Consider the following 13,949-nt stretch of genomic DNA (forward strand, 5'->3'; position numbering starts at 1 on the left):
AACAAAGAATACAAAGGCCCAAAAGTGACTTCCTCTCTCCCAAAACGAATTAGCTCTATTAGGGTTCTCTCAAGGGACTGGTAGCCGCAATGGGAGGCTATAAGTGCCCTTAAATAGGCTCCAAACCCGGAGAATTAGGGTTTCATTAATCAGCGTGGACTCGCCGAGTCCATTCCTTGGACTCGCCGAGTCCAGATGCAAACCTTGCCCAAAATCACAATCCTACTCGGCGAGTTTGAGCTCCAACTCGCCGAGTCTCCTCATAAAATACTTAAAATGTAAGAATGAATAATACCTGGGAATCCGGGTTGTTACACAATTGCCTTAATAATCAACTATATGCAAGAATTATGAAGTAGAATGTTATGAAAGGACGGAAATAAACATGCAAAATAGGTGCATAAAATGCACCTATCACATACTTAAGCTGGGAAAAATATAAAAATGGATTTTTAAACTGTTTAACCCAATTTTATGATTTTTGTGCATTTATTCTAATAAAAATTGAAATAAATAAAAAACAGTTTCCAAAATTACCCAAAACATCCTTAAGCTGGGAAAAATATAAAACTGAATTTATAAACTGTTTAACTGAATTTTATGATTTTTGTGCTTTTATTCTATTAAAAATTAAAATAAATAGAAAACAGTTTCCAAAATTGTCCAAACTTTTGGTAACACTATTATTATTATTATTATTATTATTATTATTATTATTATTATTATTATTATATATAAGATTTGAAAAATATAAAAGATATTTTTCAATTAGTCTTGCTATTTTTTTATCCTCTTAAATAATCATTAATTGGAGAATAATAATTAAACAGTTGAATTTAATTACCAAAATTTTTGTAAACTTCATTTACAGTGTAAATAATCTGGGAAAAATACCAAATGTGATTTTTATCTATTGGAATCTGATTTTGTGGATTTAAGTGTATTTAATCTTAGAAAATAGAAGAAGAATAACATATTGAATAGAAAAATCATCCAAATTTTCATTTGCAATTCTAATATATTATAAGGTCTTCTAGTAAATTTTCATGAATTTTGGATGAGTATAACTATTTTTCCTATTTTTAGTCCATTATAAATACAAAAATCGGGGGAAAATAGGTATACATTATGAAAAATTCTGAAAATATTTTTTTGAGTCTTACATATATGGTCGGAGCTATGAAAATTATTAGATACTATTTTCACATTCTCTAAAGTGGTTTTATGATTTATTGGGGCTACAAAAAAAAATCAAAACCATAATAAATAGTAATAAAAATCGATGAAACTTAATGAGATGTCATTATTTACCATAGGGGTCATCCACGAATTTATCTAGGATTTATAGACCTCAAAAAGTATTTTTATATGATTTATTGCCCTATTTTATTGCAATAATTATAATAATTCGAGATAAATGAATTATTTTCTGAAAATTTACAAATCATCTTATTTCATTAGTGGGATTCTTGCAAAAATCGGATTTCATCATAAAAGATTTTTAGGTATTTATTTGAGAATAAATCCTTTATGAACATATTTGAAAGCTTTTAACAACAAACTTTGATCATCTAGCATCTAAGCTTGAAGATCATTACATGCATGTTGGTTTGAATACCATTAATGAGTTTGAAATGGTAATAAATCGTTTTCGAAAGAAAACTTAGGGTGCATGTGGTGATTTTCCCCCAAAACTTGTAGAAAAGTGTATTATGTTGATTTGACTTAGGTTTTGGTCCTTGGATTTCACCATTTACAACATGCATGTTGTTTTTTGTCACACCCCCAAACCGGAACGGCGGAAACGTTCGGGGGCGGATGACTTTATGTGGTAATGTAACAAATGAATAGATAGTAAAGAAAGCAATACAACCATCATATATATAATTGAAAGTTTACATTGTTAAAAGAGTACATGTTCAAAACCAATTACAATATGATGCCAAAATATGAATTTAAACTAGTGCCGCAGCGTTCCTTCTTCAAAAGCTATTTGGTACCTGTAATTATTGAGTCCCTGGGACTTACAAGTGGTTTTGAAATAGTAGATCAGCATTTAAGCTGGTGAGTTTCATAAGCATTTAATGATAGTATTTGTATGAAAAATGAAATGGTTTGTTTTTGTTAGTTAGTTTCTAGAAAATCCCATATTTTCTACTGGTATAAATGTAGCCTTAAATCAAGGCTAATGTTTGTTTCTAGAAAGTTAATGTTTTCCCATCTGTGGGTAGTGGTTTAGAAGTTCCAAACTTGTATCACAATTAGGTTTTTCATGCCTAAAGTAGTTAATTTATGTACGTATAAAATTTCCAATACGTCTGAAAAACCCTGTAAATCAATGTGTTTTTAATACTCTATGTGAGTTTTATAACCATGCTATTGACTAGGAATGCCTATACACAACGTTCTTCAGGCGTTGGCATGTTCTGACGTTTGTCACCCCAAATGGTGTACTATAGCTAACAGTCAGGGTGCGGGGTTGTCAATCCCGTATAGATCTATACACAAACACCATGCTCCCCCTCCAAGGGATTCTGGTATATAATACAGGACTTGAAATGTGTACTCGAGCGTACGTGAAGTTTAATGTCTCACAAAACTTAGTATAAAAAAGATTTACGTGTGAAAATGTTCGTTTGTTCTTGTATATGAAAGTAACTTCTTGAAATAGTATTTCTAGTATGTAAAAGTCTGTAGTATTCTCGTAAAACTATACCTATTATAGTTTTCTAAAAGTGTGTTTCGTTTGTATAGTAATTCCTAGTGAAAATGCTCACTTGTTATGAAAAGTATAATTTCTGTAGTGTCAAAACTGGACACATATACCTGTAGTATAAACAGAGTTTTTAATTTACATAAATACATAAATCGTTTCTTATTTCAAAAGATAAGATGTTATCGTGGTATAATTTGCATACGAAAGTTTCCCTATAATATTTATAAATCACATATGATTCTATTTATAAAAAGCGTATAATGAAACTTTATTATATAACACACGATAATAATCGAGTGTTTTACTTGTATTCCCCCCCCCCCCCCCCTTAAAAGCATATAAAAGTATTTATAAAACATTTAAAAGTGTGGATTATAGGGTTATGAACTCACTTGAAAGATCGAAGAAGGCGGGATGAAAACCGGACAGAATTTCGACTATAGAAAGCGGATTTTCTCGGGAATCTCGGGAGTACAAACGACCTTCGGGACTTGAGCAAGGTAATTGGGACTTCGGGATAGCACGTGCACGGAAAACGAGGCAAAAACACAAGAGAGATTAGAGGAAATGGTTATTTTCTTCGGAACCCTCGCATCCCTTTTATAGGGGGTGGGAACTGCCTCCGTACGCGGGGCGTATGCGAGTACGCTGGGCGTACGCGTGCGTCACGCATAAGCGCATCCTCGACTGCTTCGGACTCCGGATGGGACTAGACATAGGCTCGCATAGAGCGCGACGTGGACGATCCGAGGCCTAGGCCTTGAGTATGCTGGGCGTACTCGTGCGTGACTCAGCCTTCGGATAATACCGAAATTTCCATTAAAAATTCTATTTTTAATATTTAATAAACTTCAAAAATTCATATCTTCTTCATACGAACTCCGTTTTCGACGTTCTTTATATCCACGCGTAGGTGAGACTATACTCTACAACTTTCGTTTAGATTCCTTCGGCAAATTTTGAAATTATTTTTATTATTTATTTTTAAAAGGTCGCGGTAAGAAAATTTCATTAGAAATTCATAACTTCATTATCTAACGTCTGTTTTTGCCAGACTTTTTACCGTTGAAAAACCATTGTCGAGACCTTCGATTCTCATTTAGGTCATTCCGGTCGAGTTTTTAGCTGTTCGTTGCTAAGCCGAACTTGGAAAATTCATAATTTCCTTATACGAAGTCGGATTTGGGCGTTCTTTTTACGTACGATCACAGTTTAATGACATCTAACATAATAGGTAATTTAATTAGTGATTTTTGGATATTTTATTTTCGAAGTTGATTTCATTATAACGAACGTTGTTATAATACTTGACTTTTTAGGTCGTTTACATAGAGTTGAAATATCGGGTTGTCACGTTTTTGGATGAAATCCTACCACCATCATCATCAAAACCGTGAGTAGGTGCAAGTGTTGATGATTTTACAATAGAATGGAGTAGAAGATGGAGAAAATCCATGAAAAACAAGTAAAACTTGAAGGAATGGTGAAGTGGAAATCGATTTTACCTTTAAGAACACTGCAAGATGATGAAGATTTCGAGTTTGAGGTGTGTTCTTGGACATATTTTCTGCAAAAAATTTGTGACTTAGGGTGAGGGTAAGAGAAAATGGTGGTGGTGATGAAGAGTGTGAGAGAGAATGAGAGGTAGAGTGAAAAAGTGAAATTGATTCTTGATATGGGGAAATAGTGTATTAGGGTTTTCAAGTAAGAGAGAGAGAGAGAGAGAGAGAGAGGAATCCGAATTTTCAATGGAGAGAGGGTCTCCTTCTTTTAAATTTTATAAAATATAACTTTATTTTATAAAAATATCAAGTTTTTATAAAATATGCACCTTATCCTAATTTTCATTCACAAAACCTTGATTTTTGGCTTAGAAAATAGGGCTAAGTACTAATGACTTTAATTGTATTTCTCCTTGGTTATATTTTATTAATTTGAGTTATTTTAAATTGATATTATAAAGTCCATACCAAATTTTATGGATTTTTAGGTGTTAGAGTTTATAAATTTGAGTTTTTAGGGTTTTTAGGGTCTTTAGATTTAATAAATATTTGGATATCAAAATAAATTGAATTATTTGAGATTTCAATTTATGTTAGAGTTTCATAAATCTTTTCTAGTTAAAAATAATGTTTGTAATTTATTTTTATCGATTTGTTAGTATTCTATGTAGTGGTTTCAAGATTCAGGCGAAATTGAGGAATCGAGTATACTAATCCTAGTATTGAACTTTGACTTAAGCTTCTATGAAACTTTGACCTAATTTCTACTTTTAATTCAAGTGCATGATGTGTGTATATGATTCATGAAAAGGTGTTCGAGTCAAAGAGTGACCCGAATATGGATAGTCTCTACAGTTAAGTAGTTGTAGAATTCACATACCAATGTAAAATCTAAGTACACTATTCTTCGATTCTACTTGTTTTCAAGTTTCTAGTAGGTTATAATTTAGCTTCTAGTTACTAAGTCTAGTATGTGTCGTGTCTATATGTGCAACTAATTTTAGTCAAATCTAGAACCGACTCGAATTTTGACAGTTGTCACAAGTAGTAGACAAGGTCGATTATAATCTTTCATGTAGAAAACTGCTTTTAGAGTTTGTTTTTGGTTGTAACGTGTGTATCTTATGAGTGCACATGTGTGTGGCATTGTCGCTGAAGTTGTATGTGGCTGTTGTGTCTATATGTTTGCCTTGCATGTATGAGATGGGTCAGATAGCATCTTAATGGATTGAGCTTTAGGTGTAGATGTTCACAATAATTATTAGAGGACACAATCAACTGTACGGATGACATGATTAATTGAACCGATTAAACACAACATAAATACTTTTTTACACAAGTGTATAATGGAAATCTTAAAAATACTAATAATAATGAAATTGCGGAAAACACGAACAGGTCAAATCACTAATTTAATATTATCTTGGATTGAAATTGAATGCCCACATTCTTTTTGGCAAGGATACAACGATCGTTTTTATATTAGTTAACATGGCCACTTTACATGTATAACACTAGTTGTTTCATATCGTTACATGTATAACACTAGTTGTTTCATATCGATCACCATGGTGCAACGTGTTTACAAGTTAATTACTTAACTTTTTTTTTAGGGATGTCAAAAAGTTCCATGGGACCCTGTACCCGTGGGGGCCCCGTCCCGTTTGAAGGATTTATTTAAAAAAAATCGGGGACGGGGGTAAGATTAACCCCCGTTTTAATTTCGGGGGCGGGGGCGGGGGTAGTCAATCCCGTCCCGAAATCCCCATGGGGATCCCGTTAATAAATTATACACATATTTACATATATTAATTATATAAATATAATAAACAATAACATGATTTTGAGCTTTCAAAATTCATCAAAAAACATGTTTTTAAGTTGTTAGCATAATTTTTAAAAATGCCATAACTTTTTTTTATTTTTAAAATATAAAATTATGCTATAAATAATTATTTGTTATCTAAAAAATAACTTCTTTTAACCTAAATAACAACTTATTTTAACAAAAAAAAAAGTAGCCTAAAATCAATCGGGGGCGGGGGAACGGGGGAGGGGGTAATAAAGGGGATTCGGGGGCGGGGACGGGGGTAGGAAGGCTGAACATTCCGGGGGCGGGGGAACAGGGAAATTTCGGGGGCGGGGGCAGGAGATGCACTCCCCGCCCCGTTTGCCCCCGTTGACATGTTTGACTTTTCACATGTTTGAAATTTCGGGAGCGGGGGAAACAGGAAAATTTCACATGTTTGATGTTTTTTTTTTAAATTAGGTCCTAACTTATTTATTTTTAAAAACCAGTTTATAACCGTGAAAAACACAGTTACAAAATTAATTAGACTTTCACAGTAAAGATTCATAATTATTAATCAATTATTTTAATATATCATTTTAAATAAATTATTAATTAAGAGATATATCAAAATTTTAAAGTTGTTATAACTTCAAATTTAACATAGAATTAGAAAAAAACAAATTTAAATTTTAAAATGATTTACCTAATATATACATGTAACATAATATTAATGACGAGTTTATTAGAAAGACACATGACAAAATGAGATTAAAACTATTTTTTATTATAATAAAGAGATTTGTCACAACTTCTCTATAGCTTTGTTTTTTCAATGTTTTTCGAGTATAGCTTTGTTTTTTCAATGTTTTTCGAAAATTAGTCTTTTGTGCAAATTCATTTTTTCTATATGAATTTGTTTTTTTAGATATGTTTTTCAAGACTTTTTACAACTTTATATGTTTTTTACAACTTTTACATGTTTTCTGTTTACATAATACTCAATATATCAAGATGACTCTAACTTTTACATGTTTGCAATTTAACTTTTTTTTTATGCATAACAATATATCTCCTTAACATGAACGACATAAGATAGCTACAAAGAGATTAGTATGACAATTATCAAAACACAATGGTGTAAAAAAACTTTTAAAAGATATGCACAAAAACGAATATCTGAAAAATATAAAACAAAACAAAAAAATTATAAAAAACCAATCTTTAAAAATCATGTAAAAAAGTGGAAACCAATCTCGTAACAAAATTTAACATTTGTGTCAAAATTATAAAAGTAAAAAAAATTGGGTAACCTGATAACCAATTTGGAACAACTTTCAAAGTTGTTACTTCTTAAGATTTAAAAATATGTAAAATGGTATTTTAGATTCAAACTAATAGATGAACAATTGTCACCAATATCCATAAACAAACACAAGAACACAATCAAAGTCCAAATGAACAAAAAATTATGTATTTAGATGTGTAAATTCTGAAACCAAACTTAAAACATTATTAAAAAAAAGACCATCATGATTCATGAACCACATTGTGTCTCTAATCTATCTCCAGAAAACTACTACAAAATCAAAATATGCATGTGGAATTACCTCAAGGGTGAGAACCATAGCCATTGGCTGTTCTTTCTTGCACTAAATCAAGCTTCTTCTCGACTAACACTTTTCCTTCATCTTTAACATTATCATCTTCATCATCTTCGCTATCCAAAGTAAACTGAGCATGATCCAGATGCAGCATCTCAGCTCCGAGTGGTTTATATTGCATTGATTCATTGCTCACACCATGTTTTCTGCTTAGTAAACTATAAACTCCAGCAACGAAACACACAAGAAGTGCAAGATGACAATTGAATTGCAGGGTAGCAATGGCTCTAGCTCTATGAAACTCAGGGTGTCCTTTACATCTGATTGTAAAATTTCCTCTACTCTTTTCACGCATGAAGCAACCATTTGTGATGGAGCTTGAATAGAACGAAATCCCCATTTGAACAAACCACATCCCTTGCAGAACCAAACCAACTCCTCGCCCTAACCTAGAATAGTTTGATTTTGGGGTTCTGAGTTCGAGAAGGGTGGAGACGATACAGATACAGATTGGAACAAGGAGTAGATCATAGTAACGATTCTCGATCCCATCTGGATCTTTCTTCTGGATGTAAAACAAAAAGAATTCTTCGACGAAACCAAACAGACAGAGAACGTTGAGGATTGATGATGGGAATTGGAATGAATTTCTAAGATTTGTTAATATACCTAAAACAGAGAAGAGAAAGAACAAAGCGGAAATTGATATTACCTCCAATTGAAGAACAACGCCCGTTTGATCTTTTGATCTTATACCATCGATTATAGAAATTAACGAGTTTAAGATGAATAAGAAGGAAACGAGAGAGATCGCGAAGAAGATTAACGATGTAACGAAAGAGCTCGATTTCGATCGAGTAGTTGATGATGGAAGCGCTGGTGATGAGAGAGATGACATTTGAGATATTTGCTCTAGGGTTTCGGAGGTTGAGATTATGGATTCAGAAGCGCCGATGAGGAACAATCCGCCGCCGCCGATAGCGTAAGTGAAGAGTCCTGCCATTGTTACCGATCCTCGTTGAAATGATGAAGAGAATGGAGGAGGAATTTGATATGAGATTGGGGTTTTTCTTCCGAGGGTTGGCTTGGTGTAATTGTCGAGTTTTCAAAGTCAAAGTCAAATATGAACGAAGAGAGAGAACATGAATCTGTTCTCCGCTGTCCGCCTGTCGTATTGGAATTGGAACTCTTCTTCGTTGCCTACGGGGAATACACCACAATTACCGGCTTACCACCACCGCCACCGCCACCGCCACCGGCAACTAGAATGATATAAAGTATTAGGAGAATGAACGCTGATAATCCAGATGATGATGATGTTGCATGAATCAATTGTTTGTTTTAACTGCAAACGAGCTGAGAGTTAATTTTGTTAAAAAATAAATGAAAATCAAAATGTTTCTAACAATAAGAACTTTACATTACTCAGGAGTTTAATTAATCAAAATAAAAGAGGAGAAGCGGAAAGATCTGGAAAGAGAGTTTATTTATTGGAAAGAAAACAAAAAGAACTAGAAGGTGTTTGGGAGTGTTGTTTAATTAGAAAAGTATTTTTAGATAAAACTATTATTTGTTTATAGTGGGAGTAAAAATAGTTTTTTAAAAAGCATTTGGATAAGCTTTTATAGTGAAAATGTCAATAAGTCAATAAGTTAAAAAGTGTCTGATTTAAAAAATGTTTTTTGAAGTTATTTTTGTTGAAAAGCCATAAACAGTTTCAAAAAGTCACGTTTTACATGCTTATTAAAAACTGCTTATTGAAACTTATGAAAAAGCTATTCTGAAAAGTGCTTTTGAGTTTGTCAAACACTTTTTTTTGGCTTATTAGCTTTTTAAAAAACCAATAAGTAAACGAGCATTTTTCAAACGCAATCTCAAACACCCCGTAGAAAGGAATATCCATGTTAATTTTGTGGAGATGAAATGATTATTGTGACGAGAGCCTGACCAACTATTATCTTTTGTTTTAAAAGATTGTTTTCTTCTATTTTTTTTACATTTTAGAGACATAAAGTCTTTTCACAAAAGATCTTATTGACTTTTAACTTTTGTGAAATTTTAAAAATATGTTTGGAAAAACTTTTAACCTTTTACCTTTTAAAACCCCAAAAATACCAAAAGTTAGCATTTCATGACTTTTAGAAAAAGAGTATTTTCTTCTTAGCCAAAAACTATTCTAAAAGGACTTTTAAAGTTCCCAAACATTTTATTAAACTTTTTGATTTTTTCAAAAAAAAAAAAAAAAAGATAAAAAGTCATTTTAAAAGCCAACCCAAACACCCTCTAACATGTTTATTTAGTCACTTGACTCATTGTAGGCATTTTATATTCCGGTATAACAAAATAGAGTCATTTTCATTAAATGACATGGTTGCTACATAGGATTTGGGTACTATTTCTAGCTTGGGGAGAAAATTGGTATTCCCTTTGCCTTCTCTTTCTCCCTCTATCCGATTTGGATTCTACTCATGTTTCTCAATCTTGGTGGATAAACAAGCTCCATATGCAAGTGCAACAGGGGTGACTGCGATTGGGTTAATCACCGTCGTTACTGCTCTATGGAGATAACCGGACCCAATAGTGGCAGCGACAACGATTATCTATTTAGTGCGTCGAAAGTGGGGTGGTTTTCAGTGGAGTTTCGTGAGTTTCAAGCCAAGTCGAGGGGCATCGACTATAAGAAGAAAAGGAAATGCTCTATGTAGGAACAACAACTAGGGATGAGCATGGGTTGGTTTTTGGCTAAAACCAAACCAAACCATAGAAAGTTGGCTTTTCGGTTTTTAAACCCATATAGGTTCGGTTTTTGCATGGGTTGGTTTTCCGGGTTGACTTTATGGGTTTTTCAGTTTTAAACCGTGGGTTTATGAGCTCCTGTTTTTTTCTTTAGTTTTTGGGTTCAAAACTAGTGAAAATACGTTGTGATAAATAGTATTGTATCTATTTTATATATATTAAAATAAAGAGTACGAATTCTAGTATTATAAAAACATATAAGTGTTCAAAAGATCATAGTTTAACACCATTAACAGTTTGTTGAAAATAAACATAAAGTATTAAAGAGATAAAGTTTAAAGTATAAAACTAAAAGTTTAAATTATAATATAAATAATATATATGTGAGAAAATTCAGGTAATAACAAAAAACAATAGGTGGTTTGAAGAAAATAACCAAGGAAAAACACATTTCAGAAAATGACCAAATAATCTATAGAGCACCCTCTACAGATTTATTAAGTCCTCTGTGGATGTTGCTACACCTCTATGGAATGTTGTTTTTTTAATTTTTTAATTTTTTTTTCATTTTTTTGCATTAGTTTTAGATTATTAATATTATTTTTTTTTAAAATACATTATGTGATTATTATGTAAAAAATTTGACAAAAAAAGGTTTTTTTTTCGTTTTTTTTTTTTTTTTTTGCGTTATTTTAGTTTATTATTATTAATTCATTTAAAAAAATACACTAATACAAACCAAATACATATAAATAATGTAATACAAACCGGTGCATATAGTTTATTAATATTAAATTTTTTTTTGACACATCAATTAGCCATGTAAGGATCAGTGTACACCTCTACGGAGCAATACACACCTCTAAGGATCAGTGTACAGCTCTGCGGATCTTTGTACACCTCTGGGGATCAGTACACATCTCTAAGGATCAGTGTACACCTCTGCAGATCAGTGTACAGCTCTGCGGATCTGTGCACATCTCTGCGGATCTGTGCACATCTTTGTGGATCAGTGTACAGCTCTGTGGATCAGTGCACACCTCTAAGGATCAATGTACACCTCTGCGGATTTGTGTACTTAGCCATGTAAGGATCAGTGTACACCTCTACGGAGCAATACACACCTCTAAGGATCAGTGTACAGCTCTGCGGATCTTTGTACACCTCTGCGGATCAGTACACATCTCTAAGGATCAGTGTACACCTCTGCGGATCAGTGTACAGCTCTGCGGATCTGTGCACATCTTTGTGGATCAGTGTACAGCTCTGTGGATCAGTGCACACCTCTAAGGATCAATGTACACCTCTGCGGATTTGTGTACACCTCTGCAGATCAGATATAGAAGTTATAGACGTATTGAAGTGGTTATTTGTGAGTTTCTGAGTTCCAATTGCTAGTAGAAGTTGTTTTTTCGTTGATATTGTGGAGAGTGGTTTGTAAAATGAGCTTTATTATTTTGTGTACAGGAGGGTCGTGGCAGTTAGTTAATAGAGTTGAGGTTTACGTTAGAAATAATGTGAAAAACTATGGTTTAAATCTTCCTCCTAACATTGACCATGAAATGTTATTACAAATGGTTAGAAGTCAGGCGAGTGTGTTAAATAGTCATATATGTTTTTCTTTTAAACACCCGGAGTTAGGGTATGTCATGGAGCTTGGAGATGAAACTGATGTATTTCAACTGAGATATGTAATGTCTGAATCAAAGAAGACGGTGCATTTGTATTTAACGGTGGTAGGTGACGAACAAGCAGTGGTTAACAACCAGTTTAATCCAACAAAAACTAATAGAGGTCGTATAGAAAGCCAATGTGATGGAAATCGTTCAAGGGGAAGAGGAAATGAAGTGCCAGTGGGATATGAAAAAAAAAAGTTTTGGTTACTGATAATGACACTTTTGTATCCGATAATGATAAAGAACCAAAAGCGGGCATGACTGAATTACAACGTGAAAATTTGTTCGGGTTTGGAGAAGTTCCTGAAATTGATGATCGAAGATGTGAGGAAAAATCAAATGAAGGGTGGTCGGATGATGAGTACACGCAACGAAAAACTGGTTTTAATCCATGGTATTGTATTCCTTCTATTCCTGATTGTCCAGAACCTATTCTTGAACCTTGAACCTGGACCATTTCATAGTTTAGGTCCAAATGATAAATTAATTTTCAATCAAACCTATAACACCAAAAAAGAGCTAGCATTTGCTGTTAAATTCAAAGCCATTAGAGAAAAGTTTCAAATAAAGGTCGAAAAATCTTCAAAATCTCGGTACCAGGTTGTTTGTATGCAAGAAAACTGTCATTGGCGTTTATTGTTGGATTAGTGTCTAAGTCCATAACTATTTTGGTATGTACTTGACTCGATGGTGCATGGTCCTTTTAGGTTGCCTTCACCAAAGCAACTTGATAGAATGAATTATGGAGAGAAAGGATTAAATATGATTTATTAATATATTATGAGAATAATATATTAAAGGAGAAATCATATTGTTTAATTAATATTAGTCAAGAATTAAGTTTGTGGCTAAGAGAGATTAATTAAACTTAAGGGACTGGAATTGTAATTATAAGATAATTGCAATTGGGCTATGGATTACCTTATAATATAAGGTTGGACGAATTCTATGGGGAAACCCATTAGAAATCGTCCAAGGCTTGTTAAGGAAAGAGTCCATAGGTTGCTTAGGGCTTAAGCATCCAAATTAGGATTTCCTTGTTAGATAACCCTAATAGCCTCTCTATTTAAAGAACCCTTAAGGCTTAAAAACGTGGTGAACTAATTGATTAGGGTTTCCACATGTTTTGGGCAGCCTCCTTCTCTTCTCTTCTTCATCCTCTTGCTCTTGGTGTTTGTGAACCATTAGAGGAGTGATATTTGTGACTCTAAGCTTTCTAAAGTCAATACAAGAAGGATTTGAGATTGTTATTGCTACATAATAATCAAGGTATGATCTAAACTCTAATTTATATGTTATATTGATTATCATATACTAGATATAGGGTTTATAGTCTTGGATGAATTGCATGTACAATAGAGAAACCTAGACCCACGCATTAGAGTTTGTATGAGCACATAGGATGTTCTTATGGCTAAAACCCATCAGTGGTATCAGAGCCTTGATTGGTTTTTATTGTATTGATGCATATTTGTTCGAAATCAGCACTGAAAATCGAAATTTTTTGCTTCTGAGTGTTTGACTCGCCGAGTCACTTGGTGCACTCGCCGAGTCAGCTGTACTCGATGAGTCCAGGTCCAGACTCGACGAGTCAAAGCGTCTGACAGCTCATATTCGCGATTTTCTTCCTGTTTTGGCTTTGGATAATTACCATAAACATGTTTCTGTTATAAAATCCGATTTTATACATATTTATGAGTATATCCTAGATTATGATGAGAATTGTTATCGAGAATTTAGAAAAGAAAAGATAGATTTGAACGATTTAAGATGAAGAACACAGAGAGTAAATATTAATCAGATCTCATATTGATTAAGACTGATTACAAAGTTAAGCAGAAGTGAGTTCTAGCATCGTCTTTCTACTTCTAGCCTAAGTCCCTATTTATAGGGAACATACAAAAAATATACTAAGTCTATACATTT

At 33.1% G+C, this 13,949-nt stretch overlaps 1 protein-coding gene across 1 annotated transcript; it reads right to left on the bottom strand.

Annotated features, from left to right (window-relative positions):
• Nucleotides 1-7,465: 7,465 nt before the first annotated feature.
• Nucleotides 7,466-9,040, bottom strand: LOC145037206 (plant viral-response family protein (DUF716)). The gene has a single exon (XM_078985812.1). It carries the CDS (start codon nucleotides 8,612-8,614, stop codon nucleotides 7,619-7,621), a length of 996 nt encoding a protein of 331 aa, XP_078841938.1. The 5' UTR covers nucleotides 8,615-9,040; the 3' UTR covers nucleotides 7,466-7,618.
• Nucleotides 9,041-13,949: the final 4,909 nt, after the last annotated feature.

This window comes from Lactuca saligna, chromosome 3 (genome assembly GCF_052625555.1).
Source record: "Lactuca saligna cultivar CGN05327 chromosome 3, ASM5262555v1, whole genome shotgun sequence".
Taxonomy (NCBI): Eukaryota; Viridiplantae; Streptophyta; class Magnoliopsida; order Asterales; family Asteraceae; genus Lactuca; species Lactuca saligna.